This window comes from Strix uralensis, chromosome 25, assembly GCF_047716275.1.
Source record: "Strix uralensis isolate ZFMK-TIS-50842 chromosome 25, bStrUra1, whole genome shotgun sequence".
Classification (NCBI taxonomy): domain Eukaryota; kingdom Metazoa; phylum Chordata; class Aves; order Strigiformes; family Strigidae; genus Strix; species Strix uralensis.
This window is the reverse complement of record NC_133996.1, coordinates 2,499,830-2,522,375: the sequence shown is the minus strand read 5'-3', so window position 1 is coordinate 2,522,375 and position 22,546 is coordinate 2,499,830. Positions and strand designations below refer to the sequence as shown.

At 52.3% G+C, this 22,546-nt stretch overlaps 1 protein-coding gene across 1 annotated transcript in view; it reads right to left on the bottom strand.

Annotated features, from left to right (window-relative positions):
* Positions 1-4,613: 4,613 nt before the first annotated feature.
* SDC3 (syndecan 3) overlaps positions 4,614-22,546 on the bottom strand; it is a 48,095-nt gene continuing 30,162 nt past the window's right edge. The window contains exons 2-5 of the mRNA XM_074894278.1: positions 14,559-14,676; positions 13,506-14,107; positions 11,623-11,893; positions 4,614-10,730 (exon numbers count right to left, since the gene is read on the bottom strand). Of these exons, the coding sequence (XP_074750379.1) occupies positions 10,564-10,730; positions 11,623-11,893; positions 13,506-14,107; positions 14,559-14,676 (1,158 nt within the window). The 3' untranslated portion in view covers positions 4,614-10,563. The remainder of the gene's footprint in view (positions 10,731-11,622; positions 11,894-13,505; positions 14,108-14,558; positions 14,677-22,546) is intronic.

Genomic DNA, 22,546 nt, shown 5'->3' with positions numbered 1-22,546 from the left:
ACCTCAGCAGAATAGGAAATGGGAGATGGGAATGAGGATGTGGGGGTTATTTTACAACAGTGCAGAGGACTCTGAAACAGGACTTTGTGCGTACAGGATCAGGCCTGCTGGGGAAAAGGGAGGCAGGAGATGACCCACCATGTCCATGTACCAACGTGGGAGCAGAGCAGCAGCTGCTTGCTCTCTGGGATGAGAGATGCCTTCAGCAGAGCTGCCTTGGGAGCAGTAAGTCAGCATTAGTCAGAGCAGTTGGTAAATGCTGTTTATTTGGAGTATGCAGAAAAGCTCAGAAAGGATTTGTAACCCTCTGAGGATCTAACGGAGGTGACTCTATCACTGCTGAAAGGCAGCTGGTGCTGAGGTGGTGTGATGTGAAGTCTGAGAGTGGGGGTAAAGACACGAAGGCATTTGAGCCTGAGCTCATTCTTCAATACCTGAATTTTTAGGTGTATTTATGGTCTTGGCAAATCCCAGGTAGTGGTACATATCCCTCCCTGCTCTGCTTCCCTTCCAGCACGCCCCAACGGCTCATGTAGGATGTCCCCATCCAGCACACAAGCCCTTGGCAACAACCTTCCATTGCACCCAAATATCCTGTAGCGTTTGAGCACCCTGGGGGGCCTGTTCAGGCTCTGGGGACTGCCAGGCCATTTGTACATGGCATCCTGTGGTACCAATGTCCCTGGAACCCAGCACCTGACTCATCACACCTTTGAAATGCTGCCTTAAAGAAGCACATGCAGGCATGGGCAACAAAAACCCAAATCCAGCTGAACCAGCAAAGGAGTTTATGCAGGTGTGCTGCGTTTCAGATACGCTAATGCATCTTTCATGGCTGTAAAAAATGCCCCCTCTGTACCAGTGTTGCCTTGGCTATATCCATGCAAGAAAGCAAGATGGCCCAGTGGCCTGATGACCTGGTGAGGGGCGCTCAGGAGCCCTGAACCTATTTTCAGGCTTGAGGCACGTCAGAAAAACCAGAGCCACCAGTGGGGCAGATTTGGGTGGTGGATGCCAAATGGGGTCTCCCTGAGCTGGATAGCAGCCACGTCCTTGCTGCAGACACATCCTGGGGTCGTGAGCAAGGACAGCTGGGCCACCTCTGGGCTGGTGACTCACAGCGGATGGCACGCATCTGCAGGTGCTGCCTTGGCTGGGGTGGAAGCGCGGGCATGGACATGGCACGTGGAGCCACGCTATGGTGGTCTGCTGTGATTTTGCTGGCTCTGTATCAGAGAGATGCACAGTACCTTGATTTGCATCTCAATCAATGTTAGCTCCCAAATTTTAGAATGCATTAAATTGCTTTGAAGAAAATCTCTCAACCCCTGCTATGTTCAGCAAAGAAATAGGCAGGACAAATTGCTTTCTCGAGGTTTCTGCGTTGAATACTTGGACAGACCATGGTGAATTATCCTTCAGTGGTACTGACCTCTCCACTGATCATGGACATGATTCTTATTTTTTTATGATACCTTTCTAATTTATTAAGAACACTTGGAATTCCAGCCCTGTCCTCTGATGTACTTGCTGTCCCTTCCAGCAAGGTATTGTCTGCAAATTTAATAATCATCCATGTTATGCCATCATTCAACTGTTAATGAAAATATTGAATAAACCTGCCCCGGGAGAGACCCTGTCTGGATGCCCACTCAATCCATCTGTCCATTTTGACAGTGAACTGCTGATAACCACTCCCCAGGTACCTTACAAACAGGTTTTTCACCCACCCTACAATAACTGCATGTAGATGAGGGTCCCCTGTGAGACAGTGACAAAACCTCACTGCCCTGACCATGTTTGACACAGACAGGTCCTTGTCTGTGCACAGAGCAAGGTTCCTGGTCACAAAAGGACATGTGATTGATTTGACATATCAGTTCTTGACAAGTCCATCAGGACTGATGTCCTTGTCATCTTCGGGGTGCTTACAACTAGTGTGACTATTTCATCCAATATTTTCTAGTTCATAAAGTAAACTGGGAAGCTTAAAGCACCCTGGTTCTTCTTTTCCCACATTTTTGGAAGTCCTTTCACAGGTCTTCAATGGGAATGCTTCCATATGGCTCAGCCAGGTTTTATAAGATGTTTATTGGGTCCATGTTGTTTAAAAACATCTACCTCTGTTCATTCTTTAGCTCCTGATTTGTCTTCCCCCCCCTGTATCTGCCCTTTTCTGTGAAGACTTGGTGAGACCTCAGGGCTGTGACTTGCAGCCTGTGGACCTCGGCATCAGGTTTGACCTTGCTGCCTTTCTGCTTCACCGTGCATCTCCTGAGCGCGAGGACAGATGTGGAGAGCTGTTCCAGCTCCATCCTCTCTAAACCACTCATCGCATTTATCTGGGATAAATTAACCTTGATCTCTCAATTCCTTATGATTGGCAAGCCAATCATGAGAGCCCATGTCATCAAAGTGTCTAAAAAGCCAAGCCCAGTGTTAACCCTTTGGTTTGCTGTTGTTTAATCCTTTTCTTTGGAGGCTGAGCAGAGCATTTCCCACTCCATCTGAAGCCCATTAGTCCTAACGCAAGTAATTTCAGAGGTTTTAGAAATCTCCTAAAGCTGACTAGAAGGAGATGTATTTCAGCTCAGGTGGTGGTTGTTATCGTTTTAGGGTTATTCCTTCATATTCCAATTTCAAGGAGCAGTGACACTGTGTATAAGCCTGGATCTCCCCTCCCCAAGCTTAGGTTAAGCTGGAGTTCTAGTTTTACCCCTAAAGTGACCATGTTTTACAATGCAGCTTTTCAGAGCATAGGCACAATGCTTGCTCCAACTGTTGGCTCTTGAAGGCTTTGGGGACATTTTACCCAGGACAGGGGTGACAGTCTTGTTTCCCTCCATGCTCTTTTCAGCTCAGGGTTGGTACCTGAAGGTCTTTCCCAGCTGTGTCTCCACGAGGTGGTCAGCACTGGACACTCAGGTGTGCGTCATGGCTGTTCTCGTGCAATTGCCTAGAAGCCCTTTGAACCAAGGGGGGGTTGGTGCCTTTGGCCCATTAATTTGCAAGGTGAAATCTCAATTACAGTGTTATTTCTGGACGCTCTGCTCATGTCACAGAGATTTATAACGGGTGAGTCACAGGGAGCCCCTTTTGCTGCAAAAAAACCCCACTTGGACCATTTGGGGTTATCCTACCAAATCCTGGGGGTCTGCAACAGTGCTGTGGGAAGGGAACATTCCCGTAACAGTCGTTGGGGGAAAGAAAAATATACAAGAAATGGGGATGGGGATATAATTAGAGGCTGTTTCAAGCCTTCAGCCTGAATACCAACACCTCACTGCAAGCAGTTATTCACTTCACTTGTAACGGCAGCTGGCTGCAGCTGCTGCCAAGCGTACAAGTAGTCTGACCGCCAGCACAGTGAAATCATTATTGCTGGGGCTGGGACAAGCTTGAAAACCTGAATGGGTGGCCCTGGTAAAACTGAGATGCTTCTGTAGGCAGTGAGAGCTGCTGCGGGGAGCAGTCCTAGGGGTACATAGGGGCTGGGGGCAATCGGGACCTGCCTGGGCCGAGAGCAGATGGTTGGGGTAAAAAGGGAGATGATTTGGGGCTCCATCTGCTACCACCATCCAGCAAGGTGCTTCTGGGCTGCCTGGCCTCGAAGGAAGGACAGGGTCTGTCCAGCACAGCAGTCTGTGACCCTTGCTAAGGGCTGAGCGTTGGGTTACACAGAGCAGCAGTTTAACCCTCTTTTAGTGGATGAAGCACTTAGTGATGGAGCATGAGAACCTTCAGCCAGAGATTTATAAGGGAAGCAGCATCCAGGCTGGTAACAAAAACCAGCAACACTTCAAAAAATGTACCCCAAATCCAAACAAAGTCACATTCCCTGAAATTCCTGCCAGCAGTACATCACCGGGGCTGGGTGAAGATTTGCTGGTGTCTAACACGGAGCGTGTCCAGCCCGTGGGGCTGGGGGAATACTGCTGGAACCTCCTGGGACCTGGCATTTGCCCTTGGCCACAGCTGACTCGGGACAGCACGAGGCCGTACAAACCATGCCTTCTGCTGCGAGTCAGGGCGCACCCACGGAGGTCTGGCCTCTGCAACGCAGGAGCCGGTTAAATACATCCAAGTATCTCCTTCCAGAGGCCAACAGCATTGCTGCCAAATCTCTCACCACGTTCGCTTCCAGGAATCGCTTTGGAAAGGAGAGCTGCGAGAGCGGGACCCCAGGCCAACAGCCCGGGCTGCTTCCACCTCCCGCCCGGGGAGGGGACGGCTCTTACGGCTTGCACATCTTCTCCAGCTTGCTGGTGACACTCGCGGGCCGTGGGGACACGGTGGCTCAGCCAAAATGCTCCGTGGCTCTCCGTGCTGTCAGACACTCCTGCATTGCTGGCAGTCCCCCCTGCACCCAAACCTCCCCCATGGTCCAGCACAGGCACAACTGGGCTGCGCTGGGGTGGTCCACGCTGCTGCCGGCTCCTCAGCATCTCTGCAGAGTTGCCATGGAGACCATTAATTAACCACCATCACTCGCCTGATGGTATCGAGCCCCAAGAACAAGTGAGATCTTCTCCCTTCACCTTCATTGCATGCCAGCATGACAAGAACCCGTGGACTGGCAGTCCGCAGCAAGAAAGCAGGCAAAGCCCTGGGCAGACAATGTTTAAATGACTTTATTTTTTTTTTCTCCTTTTATAAATGGGCACAGCACAGAAATAATTAAAAAAAATAGACAGTACCATTACAGTGCTAGATCCATTGGCAAAGATTATTTTTATAGTCTTTTTTATTATTTTTAAAGTTTTGGCCATTGAGTAAGAACAAAAACAATTAACAAACATTTTATTTTATTTTTTTTAACAGACACTATGAAGCAATTTAAGTACTAAACTCTAGAAGAGTTATGTACATACAAAAAAAATTTCTGTTTAAGATATGTTTCCTATTAAAAATATTTACATGCATTTTTTTTCCCTCCCATATTTGTTGAAAGGTAAAACACTTGTAGTTTCTTCTATCGTTAAAGATTTTTCGTTCTCCTATTGGGAATTTAAATCAGCTCCAAAGAAAAAGTGAAGTGGGGCTCACTTGTTGGGCTTTTCTTTTTCTCTGAATTGTTTAAATCTTCTGGAAAGGGATATTTTTTTGGACATATATCAATGGATTTCTTGTTTGTTTAATTTATACAAGAATGTTTCATGTTTATTTACAGAAGAACCAATGGGTGGCGATTTATCCTGGAGACATGGCGGTGAGCGTTAGTGAGAGATAAGCATGTGATTTTAAAAAGTAGTTCTATCAAACTGCAATGGATATATATTTTTCTAAAGTCAGCAGTTCTGTCTGGTTTGATTGTCAGCTGTACTTTAATGACTTAGACCAGGGGGACCCAGAACAGGGGTAGCTTATGCACATAAAGTCACTGGTACCCTTGAGGTCTTTGGAGATGCGGTGGATGAGCTGTCTGGAATGTGGGGTTAAAAAATCCATCTGGGCATCACACAGGTGTCTCCTAGGGTGACTTTTCCCCAAAATAAAAATAATAGTAAAAAAAACAAACCAAAACAAAAAAGTTTGTACACTCCAGACTGACTTCTCTATAGAGACTGGGTGTGGATCTGTCCGCGGAGCTGCAGGCACAAGGTACGTGGGACAAACCAGAGCGCACACGGAGCCTTGGCGGGGCTGTGGCTGCCTCCCAGCATCCCGGGTTCCGTTCCAGCTCCGGCCAGGCATGTGGCCGTCGGCAAAAAGCTCCATATCCCCAACCCTGGCAGACCCCGACCCAGCGCCGAGGCGGCCAGGATCAGGCCGTTGCTATGAGGGGGCAAAGAGCGGGAGGGCAGGAAGGAGCCGGCAGCGCAGGGCCCGATCCTGCAGCCCGAGGCAGAGGTCGGGGTCCGAGGGCTGCAGAGTCCAGCACCCGATGCTGGCTGAGAACCACCCCCCATTAGGTGCAGAGTTTACAATGAACCTGTGCACGCGTGCGTGCTTTGCACACACACGTATATACATATATACATATATATTAATTACATACACATATATATACATACATACACGCACGACACACCCATCCCTGTCGCTGCAGGCTCCAGCCCGGCCGAGCAGCTGGCGAGGCGCCCGGTGAGATGCCAGTTATTCTAATACACCTTTCAGTGTTGAAAACTCCATGTCACTTTAGGAGCTGCCAGAGCCTCGTAGAAAACCTCCAAGCCCAGAAATGCTTAGAATCATAAAATGGGGTGGGATAATAAAAAAAGTCCGTTCTTGTTTTTAGCTAATGGTTTTGTTCCTCTTAAAGCCTCTGTGCTGGTGACTTACTGCAGGGGTCGGATAGCTCTGACTTGTGAGTCTGGAGATCAGGAGCCAAGGCTCTCGTGGAGCAAAGCAGCTCCCACCTACGGATTTTAGGCACCCACCAGGCAAAACTGGGAGGGAATGGGAAATTTAGAGCCAAACCAGCACACCACAGCACACACCCAGCCCAGTGCCATCTCCTTCCCTGCAGCAAGATCCCCCCTGGTGCAGGGTCCTGTTACTTATTTTTGAAAGGTCCAAAATCAGAAATTTTTGGAGGAAAGGGGCAACTCACTCCCAGCCCTGCAAAACCTGCCTGAGGCTGCGTCCTGCCACTGACCTTCATTCCCTGCCCTTCCCATCCTCCCATTTCCAGCCCATCATTTGGGCTCTCACACAGGTTTTCTGGTCCTTCCTTCCCTTCGACCCCCTTGTCCTGCCTTCTCCTTCCTTATGTGGCACAGGAGTCACTGATTACTTTATCTTTTTCCTTCAAGGCATTGGCTGCTGCAAACCACAGCAGAGAGAGACTGAAATCCAGCACAGCTGGGAGAGGAGCCGACACCATCTTTCATGCCTTGCAATTGCAGCTCTCCTAAAATTACGAAACTGGCACGGCAAAGAATCGTCCTTCAGCTCCGGTGTACCACACACACACACAAGCATGCAGAAAAGAAGTGGAAAAGGGGTGCACAGCTGGAAGGATGAGCACCCCTGGGCACTGCCCCAGCTGGGAGCCTGCAGCCACTGATGGACGGTATCACTTCAAGGGATATGCACAGGCTGGGGAAGGGGCTGAGTTTGTGCAGAGGAGGATGATGCCAAATCTGCCAGGGTTTGGAGGGGATGGTGCGGGAGATGCTCAAGCTCTCATTAGAGTTAATTTTCCTAAAAACTTGCTCTGCAGCCAAATCAACAGCTGAGAAAAGATGGTTTTCTTCCTCCCCCACCCCGTGCTTTCTCACCTCTTTCCCTTCCATCTTCACACCAGGAATCCCTCAAAAGCCCCAGAGTGTGGCGAGACACTTGTGCCCGTGCAAAGCGCCCGTGGGAGGGAGCAGCTGGGCGCCGCTGCCCACCATCCGCAGCACACCGTGTTCACCTGGCACCACGCTGCAAACCACCACAATCCCCTTACAGACCCTGGCAGCACCCTTCATCTGGGTCTCACTGGGGCTTTACCCATCCCCATTGCTCTGGTAATAGAGAGCCGATGGTATCTGCAATTTTTTTGGAGCTGGGCTTTCCCCAAAAAATTCAGCCCACATTCAGCTCCATCCCACCACCCCCTACCCTACAAGGGAGGCACAAGATCAGCCATCCTCCAGCAAGGCAAGGCTTTTTTAATTCCAGACACCAGCTCCAACAACCAACCCAGTGCTCCTGCGGAGCTGAGGCCACAGGAAAGGCTCTGTCATGACTGATCACCAGAAAAAGGTGGGCTCCAAAGCCAAAAGACAGTCCCTTTGAGCTCCCATCCCCTCTCCAGGCAGAGAGCAAGACAGCAAACACATGGAAGCAGCAGTCATACGATGAATTAAGACTTTGGTCCGTTCTAATCACCAGTTTAATTGCCTTCACCTTTTTTCGCATGTGGTCGTCTTGTACTTTTAATTACTGCTAGAGAAAGTGCTGCCCGGCCTCCTCTCACCCTCCCAGTCTTCCTCACTTCTGAAACTGTAACAGATTTAAGTGCCGGGATTACAATTTAACACCAGCTGAGCGAACTGAGGTTAAGCTTGAGTGAATAAAAAAATTGCATTATAAAACTTCAGACTATTAAGTGGGAAAAAAATGGAATGAAGAAGATTAGGGAAGCAGCTAAGAAAGGCAGAATTTAAAAGATTAAGCTGGAAGGGGTTTTTTTTAATGCAAGCTCAAAAGATTAAGTTCACATTTTTCCAAAAGATGGTGATTTTTGGTGGCCTTGATACTTATCACGCCCAACTCATTAAATCATGAGGAGGAGGCTTGATTTCTGCCACTCCCCAACAGCTAGGGCCCTCTGTGTAGTCCCAACAGGACCAAAAAAACCCCAAACCATCAAACCCATGAGTTGAAACTCCCCTTTGAGCAGGTCAGAGAAAGTGGCTCTTGGAGCCAGGTTGGCACCAGCCTTCTTCAGACATGTGGTCCCCCCCTTCACAGCATCCTCATCCTCCCGAGCCAGGATGGACCCAAGAACTGGGTACACACACACATGCTACACCCTCTGCCTTTCAGCATCACCATCCAAGACATTCAACAGGACTGTCTTCTTCAAACTGAAAGAACTAGAACAATGATGATTTTGAGGCTGACATCTCTAAAATGGGGATTTTAGAGCTGGCCTACGCACAGGGGATCTGCTCCCTACCCTGAAGTAAAACCAGGTTGGCGTTTTGGGTCGCAGTCCCTGCACTGAGCACCCCAAGGGAGCGTAGCCCAAACCTCCCATCTTCACAACCACAAAGTCCCATCCAGCCATCATATGCAGTGCAATGAAAATTTACAGGGATTTCATTTCATATATATATATATATAAAACTGTGTATGTATGTGAGAGTGTGTGTGTATATATATATATATATATAAAATATGCATTTGGCCTCTCAAATTCCTAACATAAAGAAGCGCTGCTGTCTTGTAGCCTCCACCAGGGTCATAAATCCCTATATCCACTAACACCCCAAGGGAACAAAGTGTCACTGTGTCTGTGCAGGTTTAATTCATGATTTTTTTTTTTTCCATTTTCCTGTTTAACTTGCTCTAAGAGCAAAGCCAAGGTCTCCATGGGACACCATTGAGATCACAACCATCATGAAAACAAAGCTCCTTGACTGCATCCCAAACAGCGCTTCAGCTAATTAAAAGCCAACTTATTGAAATATCTAATTGACTTTCCTGTGCAGAGAGCTTGCTCCGAACAATCTAGCCTTTCTAGAAGGCACAGTTGGGCTCTGGATCAGGCCCTGCTGCTCTGCACCTTAGGTAGCCTCAGAGGGGAAACCACTGCACTTGGGTGATGATGGCTTCCAGGATCTATTGCTCTCAGGCTCCTGGGTGCCCTAGGGTTATACAGGAATTTAAACAACAACAAAAGAAACACAAACCATCAATCCTGGGTCTTGCAAAAGATAGGTAGCAGCCAATCTACCCTAGGGCTGACTGGTGGAAAGCCAATCTGGCCCAGCAGGGACCCCTGCCCGACCCCCCTGGAGGAGACAGAGTATTGCCTCTGCTTTGCATTTCTTCTCTTATGCTGTGTCTCACACCTTGTAGAGCTCTGTTATCCCCTCCGGAGGAACTGGGGAGATGATTTATCTTCTCCATTTCCAACTCCTCTCCCTGCCAACTCCCTACCGAGCGATGTCCCGCTCCATTTTAAAACCAGTGCTGTCGGTCGTACTGCGCAAGCTGAGTTTTATTGGTCACAGTGAAAACCCAGGAAAAGCAAGGTCCCTTCTCAACCCAACCCCTCAGCAGCTGGTGACACGCGGTTTCTATAGATTTAAGGTCTCTGGCTGTGCACAGCGTTGCAGTGAAGCGAGGTGGTGGCAGAAGGGGAGCAGCATGAGATACCCCAATGCAGCTTCTTACTGCTCCACAAAATCTCTGAAGAGTTGATCTGAAGAGATCGTTCCCAGCGTACTGGCCATGTTTGTTTGTTTGTTTTTCCCCACTCCAAGAGCAAACCCCGGGGCATCAGGTATTCCAGCCCCTTGTGCTTTTTTCAAGGTTCGAAGCGTATTTGAGAGTCACGTCCTCTCTTCAAACAGAAGCAAGGAGCAAGGTAAGTCCTGCAAAGCAACCAACCCCATTCAAAAAGAAAATAAAAAATAAAAACAAAAGAGAGGGAAAGAAACCTCTCTCCTTTCCGAAGGGGAAAAAAAAAAAAGATAAATCCAAACCAACCCCCCTGTGCCCCAGGGCTGGTAGAAGGTGTCCAGATCCCAGAGTCCGTTGTGTTGGTTGGAAAAGCCCAGTGACCTCCAGCCGCCGTTGGCAGCCTGACTGCCCCGTCCCGCACTTGCCAGGGTGCTCCCCGGGCACGGGGTCCTTGGCCTTGGCTCCTTGCCCTGTCCCTCCCACTGCAGGAAGGCCAGCGGTACTCGGTCTGAACTCGGCGATGCTCTGGGCGCTTGATTTTTCATCATGCCGAAGATGTGTTTTCTCCTTTAGCTGTTGCGGGTTTTGCTTTTTAAATTCACAGTCTGATCCAAAAAAGAGAGAGAGAGAGAGAGAAAGAGAGAGACTGGATGAAGTAAAGGAGGAGGGAGAGTTTGGAGCGGGGAGGGAGGAAGCGAGGCACGCCGGGCTCTCCTTCTACGCATAGAACTCCTCCTGCTTGTCAGGCTTCTGGTATGTCACGTTGGCTTGCTTGGGCTCCTCCAGCGTGTAACTGCCCTCATCCTTCTTCTTCATCCGGTAGATGAGCAGCATGACCAGGAAGGCAGCGAAGAGGGCTCCCACCACGCCACCGACGATCACCGCTGCAACACAGAGAAGTGGCATGGCCGTCAGTGCCGCCCCACAGCCCCAGCCTGGCTTTCAGCGCAAATAATTTGGGGGGGGATCATTTCAGATTCCAGCTTGGGTTTGTGCTTTGCAAGTTTGCGAGCAACTTTCCTCCTGAAATCTATGGTTGAGAAAACTGACAATGAGGGTGGGGGGCTAATGCAGTGGTGTGATTCAAGGAGCTTCAACAAACTCCCAAGTGCAGCGATGCTGAAGGGTGGGTGGGACCCGAAGGCATCTACTCCACAGCTGCACAGTGGGTGATGGACCGGCACGAGGCAGCCCATGCACAGGGAGAGCCCTGCACAGGTTGTAACCTCATGCAAGGAGGGTGCAGAAAGTCCCCCAAAGAGCTGCTGATTTGGGTGCCTGGCGGCATCCACCATGCTCAGCTGAAGACCACCAGCACAATCGCTGCTTTGCCGTGCCACCCCCTCCAGCTCCCTTTAGCTGGCAGTGGGACCCTGACACCTCTGCCCCATCTCTGATGTCCCTCTTGCTGGGACAAGTGTCCTTCCCAGGGCACATCTATCCTCCCCTGCAGTCAGAGCTGGCCGGGTAATATTCACCCAGCACCGTAGCACATCTTTCCACTAACATCCTGGTTTTTTCCTGGAAACCCACCTTAGCAAAAGCAAAACTGTGCACAGTTCTTCACTCTCCTGGCAAAGACATTAAGACCCCTGGGAAACCTCCAGCCCAGGCCCTGGAGCTATTTTGGCAGGTGAGTGTGGGTTATCCCAGGCTCAACACTATCCCATACGCTGCCAAAGACCAACCCCTCTCCTGGGGCATGGACAGCCCAGCTGCCTCTCCCCCCCAAACACACCAACTCTTCCCCTGCAAGCCCACGGCCTCCATTCTCACCTATCAACACTTCTTTCCTCTCCAGGATGTTTTTCTGGGGGAGCTGAGCGGCTGAGTTACCGGAGTCTATCGTGTTGTCAATCAGCCCTGGCTCCATGTTCTTGCCCAGCCCAGGTCCCGACGGCGGCGTCACCACAGCCATCACCTCATTACCCAGCTCGGGACGAGTCGTCTCTTCCTCCTCCCGGATCTCAAAGTCCCCGCTGGGGCCGCTGCTGACCGGGACCTCCAGCTCATTGTCGAGGACTGTCGTCACCTCCCCTGGCTCCATCTGGGAGAAAGGACAAGATGGAGCAGGGGACAAGGACCAAGGGGTGGTTCCTGCCTCCATCAGCTCTGTGCCCAGAGGAACAGTACCGATGACAGGGTGGCCCTCTCAGCAGGGACCATGGGGGATAACTTTGGGGTGTCCCTTCCCTGTGTCACTGAAGTGGACCATTATATTGCAGCAAGCACCACAACCCCACATCTTGATGGTCACCAAAAGGCTGAGGCCACTGTGGCTGAGCTGGACCGTTTTCATCTGTCCGCATCCCAGGTGCCCTCGAGATGCACAAACTCTCACCTGTTCCCTGTAGCTTCCCCTAAAGAGACCCCCACATCCCAGACCCTCGTTTGTGCTCTCTGTCCCCGGTGTAGTCTGATGGCTGGATGGAATATTGCTAGACATGAAGTGATGCAACCACTTGTGCCACAGCAACACAGCAAGTGTAAGGATTGGATACCATCGGATGAGCCCCAGTGGGGTCCCTCTTCCCTCTCCCTTTTCTCCCTTCAACCTGCTCTTATGGTTGCAGCCCTGTGGCACAGGGCAGTTGCAGGAAGATGGGTTCTTCCCACCCAGGACACGAAGCTAGCCCAGCTCCCTGCTGTGGTCCCTGACCAAGCCCCCTTGGCAAGGAGGCAAACCCAGCCTGGATAGCAAACATGGGCCAGGCAAGTGAGTTGTTCCACCCCTCTCCAGCCCAACCCTGACCTATTCCTTGCCTCCTGCACATCCCCACACCGGCAGCTCCCTCGGGGCCAAAATCCCCCTGACCTTCCTCCTTGTCCCAGCAGCCATGCTGACCTGGACCACATTGAGCATCCCTGAGTAAAACCTCCCCAGGTTCCCTCTTTTACGGGGCAAACGGCTCCCTCCACGGCTGCCTTGGGATGTTACAAATAGGGATGAGCAAAGAGCTCGATGGGCCAAAGCCAGGGCGGGCGAGTAGGAGCCCTCTCCATGTCACACTGCCCCCAGCACAAGCGCATGGCTCACTGCTTCCCACAAGCAGGCGTTTTTGTGACAGAGATTAACTGAAGGTCAGTGAGAGCCCAGAGCACTATACATTCATATATGTACACAGAAAAGGGGCTAGTTTAGACAAATCACTCCACCTTTCAGTCAAAGCGATTTTCAAAGGGCCCCTGAGGGGCTCTGAATGAGAGATGGATCAGCAGATTAAATCCCCTGCTCAGGACACCCTACGGCTGGAAATGCACCATCAAGCTGTAATTGCAGAGCATTTGGGCCTCCCACTGATGGGCTGCAAGTTGGGAAATGGTACAATGAGTCCAGACACCAAACCCAGAGGAAAGCCGCTCTTCCCCCATGGGGCAGTGGTACCCCCAGCCGTGCTCCCCTCCTGCCTGGGGAAGCTGCTCTGCAGAAGCTCTCGGGCCAGCCACCCATGCTAAAGCCCCCCACCCTTTAATTTCCCCTCTTCAGCTCCCCAAATGTTCCACTCTCTGCAGAGCTGGTAAGAGCCCAACCTGGCTTGGCCTCTCTCTGAGCAAATGGCTAAGGACGGATCAACCCCAAAGGCCTCCCATCACCATCGCTTGGCTTCAAACATGGCCCAGGAGCCCTTTAGCAGGCAAGAAGGGCTCCTGCCTCCTACCTGGGGGGCTTCTGTGGGCGGCAGCGTGGCAGGACTGGATGGCAAGGCAGTGCTTTTTTCTGTGAGTTCTGCAGTCCTGGAGGTGCTTGGTTTTGGCAGGGACCTGGGCTTGGCTGTGCTGGTGGGGACAAGCCGTGACGTGACCACCTCTGTTGGTGTGCTGGTTTCAAGGAGGGAGGTGGTGGGTGTCTCTAGGGTGGTGGCCCGGGTGGTGGCTGCCTTGGTGACAAAGGGGGGCAGGAACCTCCGGATGGTGGTGGGCTTGGCAGTGGCCATGGTGGTGCTGGTGGTGGTCGTGGCCGCAGTGGTGGTGGTGGTGCTGGTGGCCGTGGTGGTGGTCGTGGTGGTAGGGGAGTCGCTGGCAGTGGTACTGGTGGTGGTTGCTTTCCAACTGGGGATGACTGGTGCCTCTGTCATCCTGGGGATATACAAGATGCTGGTTGTCTGCTCAGGGGTGGTGTCCTCAGCGGGGAATGGTTCAAAGGGGGTTGCCACAGGCTGCACCGAGGTGATGGGCAGCACGGCTGCCGTGGTGGGGAGCGTGATGGACGTGTCTGTGGTGAGGCTCACTGCTGTCTCGAGCCCCGACTCCTGCTCGAAATCTGAAAGAGGGGGAGAAGAGTGAAGGGTGAAGCTGCTGCTGACCCAGTATCTCCCAGGGCTGCCATGCACCTGGCCTCACACCCAAAAAACCCGAGAACATGGGCTGGTTCCAGGCTCAGCAGAAACCAAGGGCTGCAAATTCCCATGTGGTGGCCAAAGCCCCTCTCTGGGGTCAATGTAACCTCTATAACGTGGCACGTGCCATTGCGCTGGGGAAAGACTAATCCTGCCCAGTGGGGCCGGAGACTGAAATGGGAAATGGAGACACTGGAGCCCAACTTTGAGACAGTTCCCTTTGCTTTTGTCTAGGAGAGGGCAGGAGGGCAGCTCCAGAGATGGATAAAGGGCAATCTCCTCCCTCACATCCCATGGCAAGGCCCTCTCCAGTTCCACCAAAGCCCATGTCCAGGCTCCCAGGGACCCTTCCCCAGGAACCCTGCAGCTACTTACACCCTGAGCCGGAGCCCGAGTAGACATCGTCCAGTTCATCGTCCCCAAAGGGGTCATCGTCCCCAGAGCCCTCCAGGTCCACGGGCCTCTCGTAGTTCTCGTTGCGCCAGCGCTGAGCCTGCAGCCGAGCAGGGAGAGATGTGTGAGCAGGTTCAAATGGGCCAGGGAAAAGCAAGACCGAGTGCAGGCAGTGCTCTCCAGCTGAACCACCCAGAACCATGTCTTTTTTCCCAAAAACAATTTGCCACTGCTGACATTTTGTGGAGAGCTCACATTGACTCCAGTAACATTTCCCATGGAAACAAGCCCTCTGGAAAAGGGGGGGGAAAAAACCAACTGCTTTTGGAAACTGTTAGAAAAATTATCAGTTTGGTTCTCCAGCTCCCTATTGTTCTGGTTTAGACGATTTTCATGTGATTCCTGGCACAAGTGTGACAGTAACACAATCAGCTGCCATAACTTGGAAAGTCTCAATATGAAACAATATCAGACTTCAAATATTCCACGGCTTTACAGTGCTGCGAAAACTTGAAGAGCCCTTGCTAGTAGGGCTCTTAAACATCTTGTTTTGCAGATCAAAGTGTCTCCTGTTTGTGTTGCAAGGGAACGGTTTGACACTTCATTACAACCCAAACAAGGAGGCTTTGATCTGCAAGATAGCATCAGATGTTTCAAGGTGTAACAAGTCAGGTTAGTGCTTAAATTAAAAAAAAGGGGTTGAAGGGTCCCCTTCACCTATTAAGGCATTTTACCTCTCGACAACAGCTTTGAGTTTCTTTGTTTTCATTCCAGATTGGAACAAAAAGGAGTTTTGAAAAAATCAGAAAATCCCATGACATAAAAATTTGGGACTTAACTCACATTTTGCCTCCACATCTTTTCTCCTGGAGCCCATCAGCTGGCAAGGGAGAGAAAACCCAGCAGTCCTCAAGGCTGGGAGGTAGGAGGATGCTTCCCAGGGGCTGTGAGCTGATTGCTGCCGTGGTGCCCAAGCCAAGGAGATGCCTGCTGCCCAAACCCTGCCTATATATTCACTGGGGTGCTGCAGAGGTACCACTTGTGTCATATGCCAACGGTGACAGCGTGAGCACATTCCTGGGGACACAAATCTCTCTGCAAGGTCAAGGGGAGTTGGACTTTTAAGTGTGTCTCTCCTGAAAGTGCTGCTGAGCTTTTTCTGGCTGGATCTTTTCCTTTATCTCCAGTGACAGCAGCACTCTCCCCTACCACTGCAGCCACTGGTTATATCCTGCCAGTCTCCAACACACCATGCACTTTCCAAATCACTGGAAAAATTCAGTCTTTGCCCCAAAGATAATGCACCATCCTGGAGTTTCAAATACATGGTCACCAGCAGCTCACTGAAGAAGTGTGTTGTCCACCAGAATTAATCCACATGGAATTGGGAATCACGTGGCCCCTTGCCCAGCCACAGCAGCCAAACCCAATGGCCATGGTGCTGGGGAAAGATCCTGGAGAGAGGAGAGACCAGGACAGATGGGATGGAGGCAGGATGCAGCCAAGAGCAAGGGGGACATGTCCCTGCAAGGCAGGAGTTTGCTTTCCCTCTTTGGAAATTGTATTGGGTTTGCATGGCAAGGTTTTGGTAGCAGGAGTGTGCAGGGGTGGTTTCTGTGAGAAGCTGCTAGAAGCTTCCCCATGTTCGATGGAGTCAATGACAGCCAGTGCCAAGATGGACCTGCCACTGGCCAAGGCCGAGCCCATCAGCAATGGTGGTAGTGCCTCTGTGATAACATACCTAAGAAGGGGGAAGAAAGGCTGCGCAATTGCAGCAGAAGAGAGGAGTGAGAACATGTGAGAGAAACAACCCTGAAGACATCAAGGTCAGTGAAGAAGGAGCGGGAGGAGGTGCTCCAGGCACTGGAGCAGAGACTCTCCTGCAGCCCATGGTGAGAGGGCAGGCTGGCCCCTGTGTCCATGGAGCTCACCAGTGGAGCAGGGGGATGCCCCAAGGAGGCTGTGACCCTGTGGGAAGCCTGTGCTAAAGCAGGCTCCTGGCAGCACCTGTGGACCCATGGAGAGAGGAGTCCGCGTTGGAGCAGGTTTGCTGGCAGGACTTGTGACTCTGTGGGGACTCACGCTGGGGCAGTCTGTTCCTGAAGGACTGCACCCCACAGCAGGGACCCATGCTGGAGCCCATAAACTATGAGACAGGCCACCAAAACTGATAGGAGGGCAAGGGAAAAAGGCAAGGTTTGAGGGTTGGGAGGAAGAAACATTTGGAGTTGCTCTTATTTGCCTTTTGACTTTTTTACACCAAAAATATTGAAGCTCACCAAGAAATGAGGAGACCACTGTGCAGGTGCTCCCCAGACCAACCCTCACCCCTGCCAGCTAACCCGGGTGAGCTCCCCGAAGGCTGGATTCTCTCTGCGTGATCTGCAGAGCCTCGCCATAATAGGAGCCACATGGCCCAGCTCCATCAAGCCCATTTCTCCCTTAAATTGGAACCAGACAGGACAGCTCCAGCCAATGACTCCCCGGCTCCCCATGCTTGGACAAGGAAATGAAAACGGAAATTCATGGCCCCAGCATGCCACAGCAGCCCCCATCCATCCGTCCATCCACCCACCCATCCATCCATCCATCCATCCATCCACCCATCCATCCATCCATCCATCCATCCATCCATCCATCCATCCACCCATCCATCCATCCATCCATCCATCCATCCATCCATCCATCCATCCACCCACCCATCCATCCCACAGAGTGCAGAGCCTCAGCAGAATCAGTGCATGTCCTGGATCTGCTTTGCCCAAGAGAAGAGCCTGGAGAGATGCAGCAAAGGCAAATGGGTAGATGCCGGTTAGAATTGTCCAGCCCCAAATCCCAAACCAAACTTTCCCATGAGAATAACATCCCCGTATTTTGCTCAGACAGCAACTGAGCCCAGCACCCCCCTGCTCAGCACGTGGCCAGGGAGAAGTGCCCAGGCACCAGTGCCCAGCTCCATCATCCTCCTGAGGTCACTGACCGATGCTGTGCTCCAACCTGGAGCACGGGGGCTCCCCAACATGATGCAGATGTTTGGAGCTGGGAGCTTCTCCTCTGGGTCTCTCTCCTCCCCAGATCCACACCCCCAGCACTATGCAAACACCATCACTCCCTGCAGGTTGAGGGAGCAGGATCCATGCCACAGCCCTGCAGGGATCCATCTCCCACAGCTGTTGAATGCAGCAGGAACAACTTCACAGCAATAAAACACCTCACAGGGCCAAAACTCTCTCTCTGGAGACAACTCCCCTGACGTGAGAGACGTCTCTCCCACGCCTGCCCCTCACACGCCAGCCTGCAGGAGAGCAGAGACGTTCTCAGCCAGGTTTTGCCCTAAGTGGATTCCAGAGGATCGGCAGCGATCAGTGGGGTTTATACCACGGAGGGGCTACAGCAGCCCATGGCACAGGGCAGCTCACCAGCAGCCCAGCTCCAGCTGACGCCTGGCCAGCTCAGTGCATGTCATATCAGCTTCCACACAACCAGGCACCACGTTGCGGTTGCACTTCAATATTGACGAAGCTGCAGCGTGCCTGCTGCTCAGGGGAGGTGAAACGGGCCCTAATGTAGGATGGCAGAGAGCTCCCCTTCTCCTGCTTGTCCACAAGTCTCTGGAAGCTGCTCCCAAGTCACTCCTGCGTGCAGGGTGAGCTGGCAATACAAAACCATGGCAAGCAGCAACAGATGCTGGGCAACCCTTTGCTCCTCTTCAGCATCCTTCATCCTAGGTTTGCCTCTGCCCAGCATAAAGCCCTAAATAACCTCACAGCCAGGACCAGGTATGGGGGAGCCCCTGACTGCAGCAAACACAGCCCCAGCCCACCAAGCTTCACAAAGATTTATTGATAAAGACTTGTGAAATATCTCCAGGTGCTCCTGGGGTGTTTGGGACATGGGTGTTCCCAAAAAGTCCCCCATGACACTCCACTCCTGAGGCACTGACATAAACCTCCTCCCAGCCAGGCTGCCCCAGCTGCAGCCCTGATGGTATTAGGTCAGGCTCATGCAATAAATCTTGGGAACAGTTGGTGTTTATTTGGATTTACTGCTGCTTAGATCATTAATACTCCACGTGCACCCAGCCCCGCACTCATGTACGGTACCCAGCCTTCCCCCAGCAAGGAGGGGGCTGCTCCCCCTTGCATGGCCAGGATGAAGGGGAGAAGAACAGTGATTTTGCCAGCCCGGGAAATCATAAATCACACAGGACGGCAGCTCCCACCTCCCGACCTGCGGCTGCCTCCCCATCCGTCACAGCCTCCATCGCAGCAAATACGCAGCTGGCTGGATTTGTCCCAAAAGAGAAACTCTACCCAGACTTTATCCCCAACCCAGCAGGCTCCACGTGGTCAGAGCAAGGTTGGAGGGAGCCCGCTGGCAGAACCCCCTGGGCATGCTGGGTCTGTCCCCCACAGCCCCTGGTCCCCCGGGATGGTGTCAGGCACTGTCCTTGACCCCACTGCAGGAGTGATGTGGCTGCTGCCCCAGAGAGGATTGCAAGCCCCAAAAGAGGGTTTTCCACGGCATGAATCTCATGCCTGCCTAGGGCTGGGAGTCATGCCAGCCACATTCCCACCTTTGATCAGTCTCCTCCCGTGGTTGGATGGGGGGACATGCTCACAGGACTCCCAGGTCCTCTGTGCAGCCCTCTCTGGGTGTCTGATGCAAAGCTGGGCCAGACAGGCAGAGGCTCCTCAGGACCAGGAGGAAACCCCAGCACAATGCTCATCCTGGCCCCGGTGTCCCCTGCCCCACGCCACCCCCTGCCCTGCCCTGCCTGCGGCGGGATGTCGAGGGCCTCCAATTAGCCGGCTCAAGCCAAGGGACAGCAGCTCCCATCCATGCAATTACAACTTCCCAGCTAATGACTCTTGGCAGGGGGTTTTGCTAACCAGCTCAACCCTGCTTCCCCCAGCCGGGCTTCATTAAGGAAATTAAACCAGGGGCCAAGACAAAGCTGCTGGAGGCAGTGGGGCCCAAGACGCTGGCTGGGCCCGAGGGGTTTCATCACCTTTGGCGATGTCCAAGTCCACGGTAGGTGATAAGGAGTGGAAAAGTTTAAATGTGCCCTGCGAGGTGCTGGCTCTGCACCGGGCCATGCTCAGGACCGTCCTGCAGAAAGGGAACTGCTTGTGTCACATCCCTGTGGCTCAGACCATGAGCTGGTCACTGCCACGTCAGCCATGGGGGCAGCCCAGGCCAGGATCCAGCTCTGGCATCATCCAGACCCAAATTGCCTGCCCTATTTCTACTCCTTCAATGTCCAAAAAGGTCACAGAACTACTGCTATAAAAGCAAGTCCCAATGCAAAGTAGTCTCCATAGGGTAGGGCCAGAAAGTCAAGTTTCATTAAATGTTCCTCCAGTGCTCTAAATGACTCAAAACAAGTGCCAGCCCGAAAGGATTTGGATATCAGCAGCTCTGGAGGTGACATGGCCACTACATCAAGCTTGGGTAAGAAAAAGAGCCCCTACTTGATCCCAGAGGACCTTTTTGTTCCCACAGCCACCATGGGGCTGAGCGAGATTGGCAGGCAATGGTGACAGCCACTCGCCATCCCCTTTGATGCCTCCACTCTGCAGCTTGACTGGACCGGCCAGGAATGGCAGCAGAGGGGCTGCGGCAGCTCAAATCGCTGCACTAAGAGCCTTGGAAAGCAAGAGAGAGCTCAGGCCCTTTGGCCTGCCACCATCGGAGCTGAGCAGGGAGATTAGAGAGGCATCAGTCCCTCTCCACCATCTATGCACATCTAACCCCTCCAGCACAACAGATGCCCCATCCCTCCCTCTTGTCTCCCTTTATCAAGGTGGGTGACACCATTTTGCAGGTGAAAAAATGTAAAGCTCAGGCAAAGGGTCCCACTCAGCCCTCCCACGAGCAGCCCTCTGTGTACACCAGAGGATTTGGGTACTTAAAAGATGGGGAAACCAAGGCACAGAGGGGACCTGCCCGCCACCAACACGCTCCTACAAACCCCTCCACATCTTTGTACATGTCCTGGGGGATGGGGACCAGCTGGTTTGGGTCTTCCTAAATTCCCTGTTCACCCTTGCTTGCACATCCCTCCTCCCCTAGGCAGGGAGGATTAAGGGGTTGTATTTTTTAGGGTGTTCCCACTCCATGGCAGGGCTTTCGCTTTCCCGAAACCTGTCCTGAACATTAAGCCCATTGCGAAAGTGATATTCACTGCTGACTGTCTGGCTTTCACACCGGGAGGAATGGATCCATCTTTAAGCACGGGGAGAGGCTGGTGAACCTCCCTGCGATGCTCTGAAGCCCTTCTCCGGTCGCCATCAGCATGGCAACAGTTGTCATGGAAACCGCCTCCTCCATGGCGACACATCCATTGCTGGTGCGGGGCGATGGGTGGTGTCCTCCAGCACATCCACCCGAACCGGTTCTGGGGTCTGCCTCCCCGGGGGTGTTGTGGGGAAGGAGGAATTAAATGGCCCCGTGGCGTGGGCTACAGTGCAGGGAGAAGGAGGGAAGAGTTGCCTCTGAAAACACAGAAGAGCTCCTGGGGAGCTCGGTCCAGGCGGGGGGAGAAAACCCCGCTCAGGTCCCGGAATCCGCTGTCTGCAGAACTTTGCAGAGGGTCAGAGCATCTCCCCACGCCCCAGCAGCCCTGGCTGGGAGGTATCTGCCCCAGTCTGGGTGGTGGAAGCGACTGAAGGCTGTGGATGCTTCTAGCCCTCCTGGCTGTGGACAGAAGCTCAAGAGCTTTCCCTGAGGGAATCAGAAAGGAAATTAATAAAGCTGAAATTTGGTGGTTTCTAAGGCAGCCAGGACGCAGGCTTGGTTCGTGCCCGGAGCTCAGGCTGGCAGTGATGGGGGACAAAGCTAGGTGGTAAAGTCCTTTCATGCGTAAAGCTCACTGGCAGCGTGCATGGAGAGCAGAGCTGAGCAACTCCGGAGGCAAAGCAAACCCCAGGAAAGCATCGCAGCCCCCGGAGCCCACGCGTCACCTCCCACCGGGTCCAGCTGCAGCCCCCAGCACCACACGTGCGGTTTGAGATGAGAAGGCTCCTGCTGCAGGGAGACCTGGCATGGCAAGCTGGGGATGGAGGTGATTTTATCCCATGACATAGATGTCCATGGCCACCCAGCAGCCTCCAGCACAACTCTGGGGCACGAGATGGGGCCAAGGCAGGGGAAAGGATTCATGCAGTGAGCATCAGCAGGGATGCAAAGGACCAGCCTGTTCCACATCCCAACAGGTGGGCAGTTAAAGAGGAAGAGGAAGATTGAATCAGTGTGAAAGCAGCCTGGAGAACAGGGTGGGGTCGTGCTGGCGAGTGCAAGGACCAGCTTGTCATCCCATCTCATCCCCTGGCACCAAGCACGGGTTCTTGTCTCTGCATCCCATCCCCTGCCCATTCCACTTGCAAAACGAACAGCAAAACCAGAAAGCCAACGTCCCAAAGGTCTGTTTGCACTTCAACCCAGTGAAACAGCTTTGGGAAACCCAATCCCCTGCTCTCAGCAGCAGACCCGCAGCCCTGCATTCTGCAAGGGCAAGGGGAGAGGACAAGGTGGGCAGGAGACTGGCCTTGCCAGGATGGAGCAATGGCATCGTGCAAGAGTGACAGTGACCCGGGGTGTGTCCTCCAAGGGAGATGCTGAATCTGGCTGTGTTGGAAAGCTTGAAGGAAGCAGCCAGGGTCAGCAGTCTGTCAGGGGCTGAAAGCTGTTTTCTCCAGGAAAACACATTTAAACTGAGAACATATCGCAAGAAAAGCGTCGATTATTTCTATGATATTTTCCACAGGATATTTTCAATTAATCACCCCTTGAAAGCACTTTTCTGGTGTTTTAGATAGAAAACCTTAATAACTCATCCCAACAGATGATTTAGTGATACTATAAACAGTTGAAATAACATTAACTCGCACATAAAGTTGGAATGAAAACATTGTTTCTGAACCTTAAAGACTCCACAATTCTTTTCCCACTACAAAATATCACTGAAT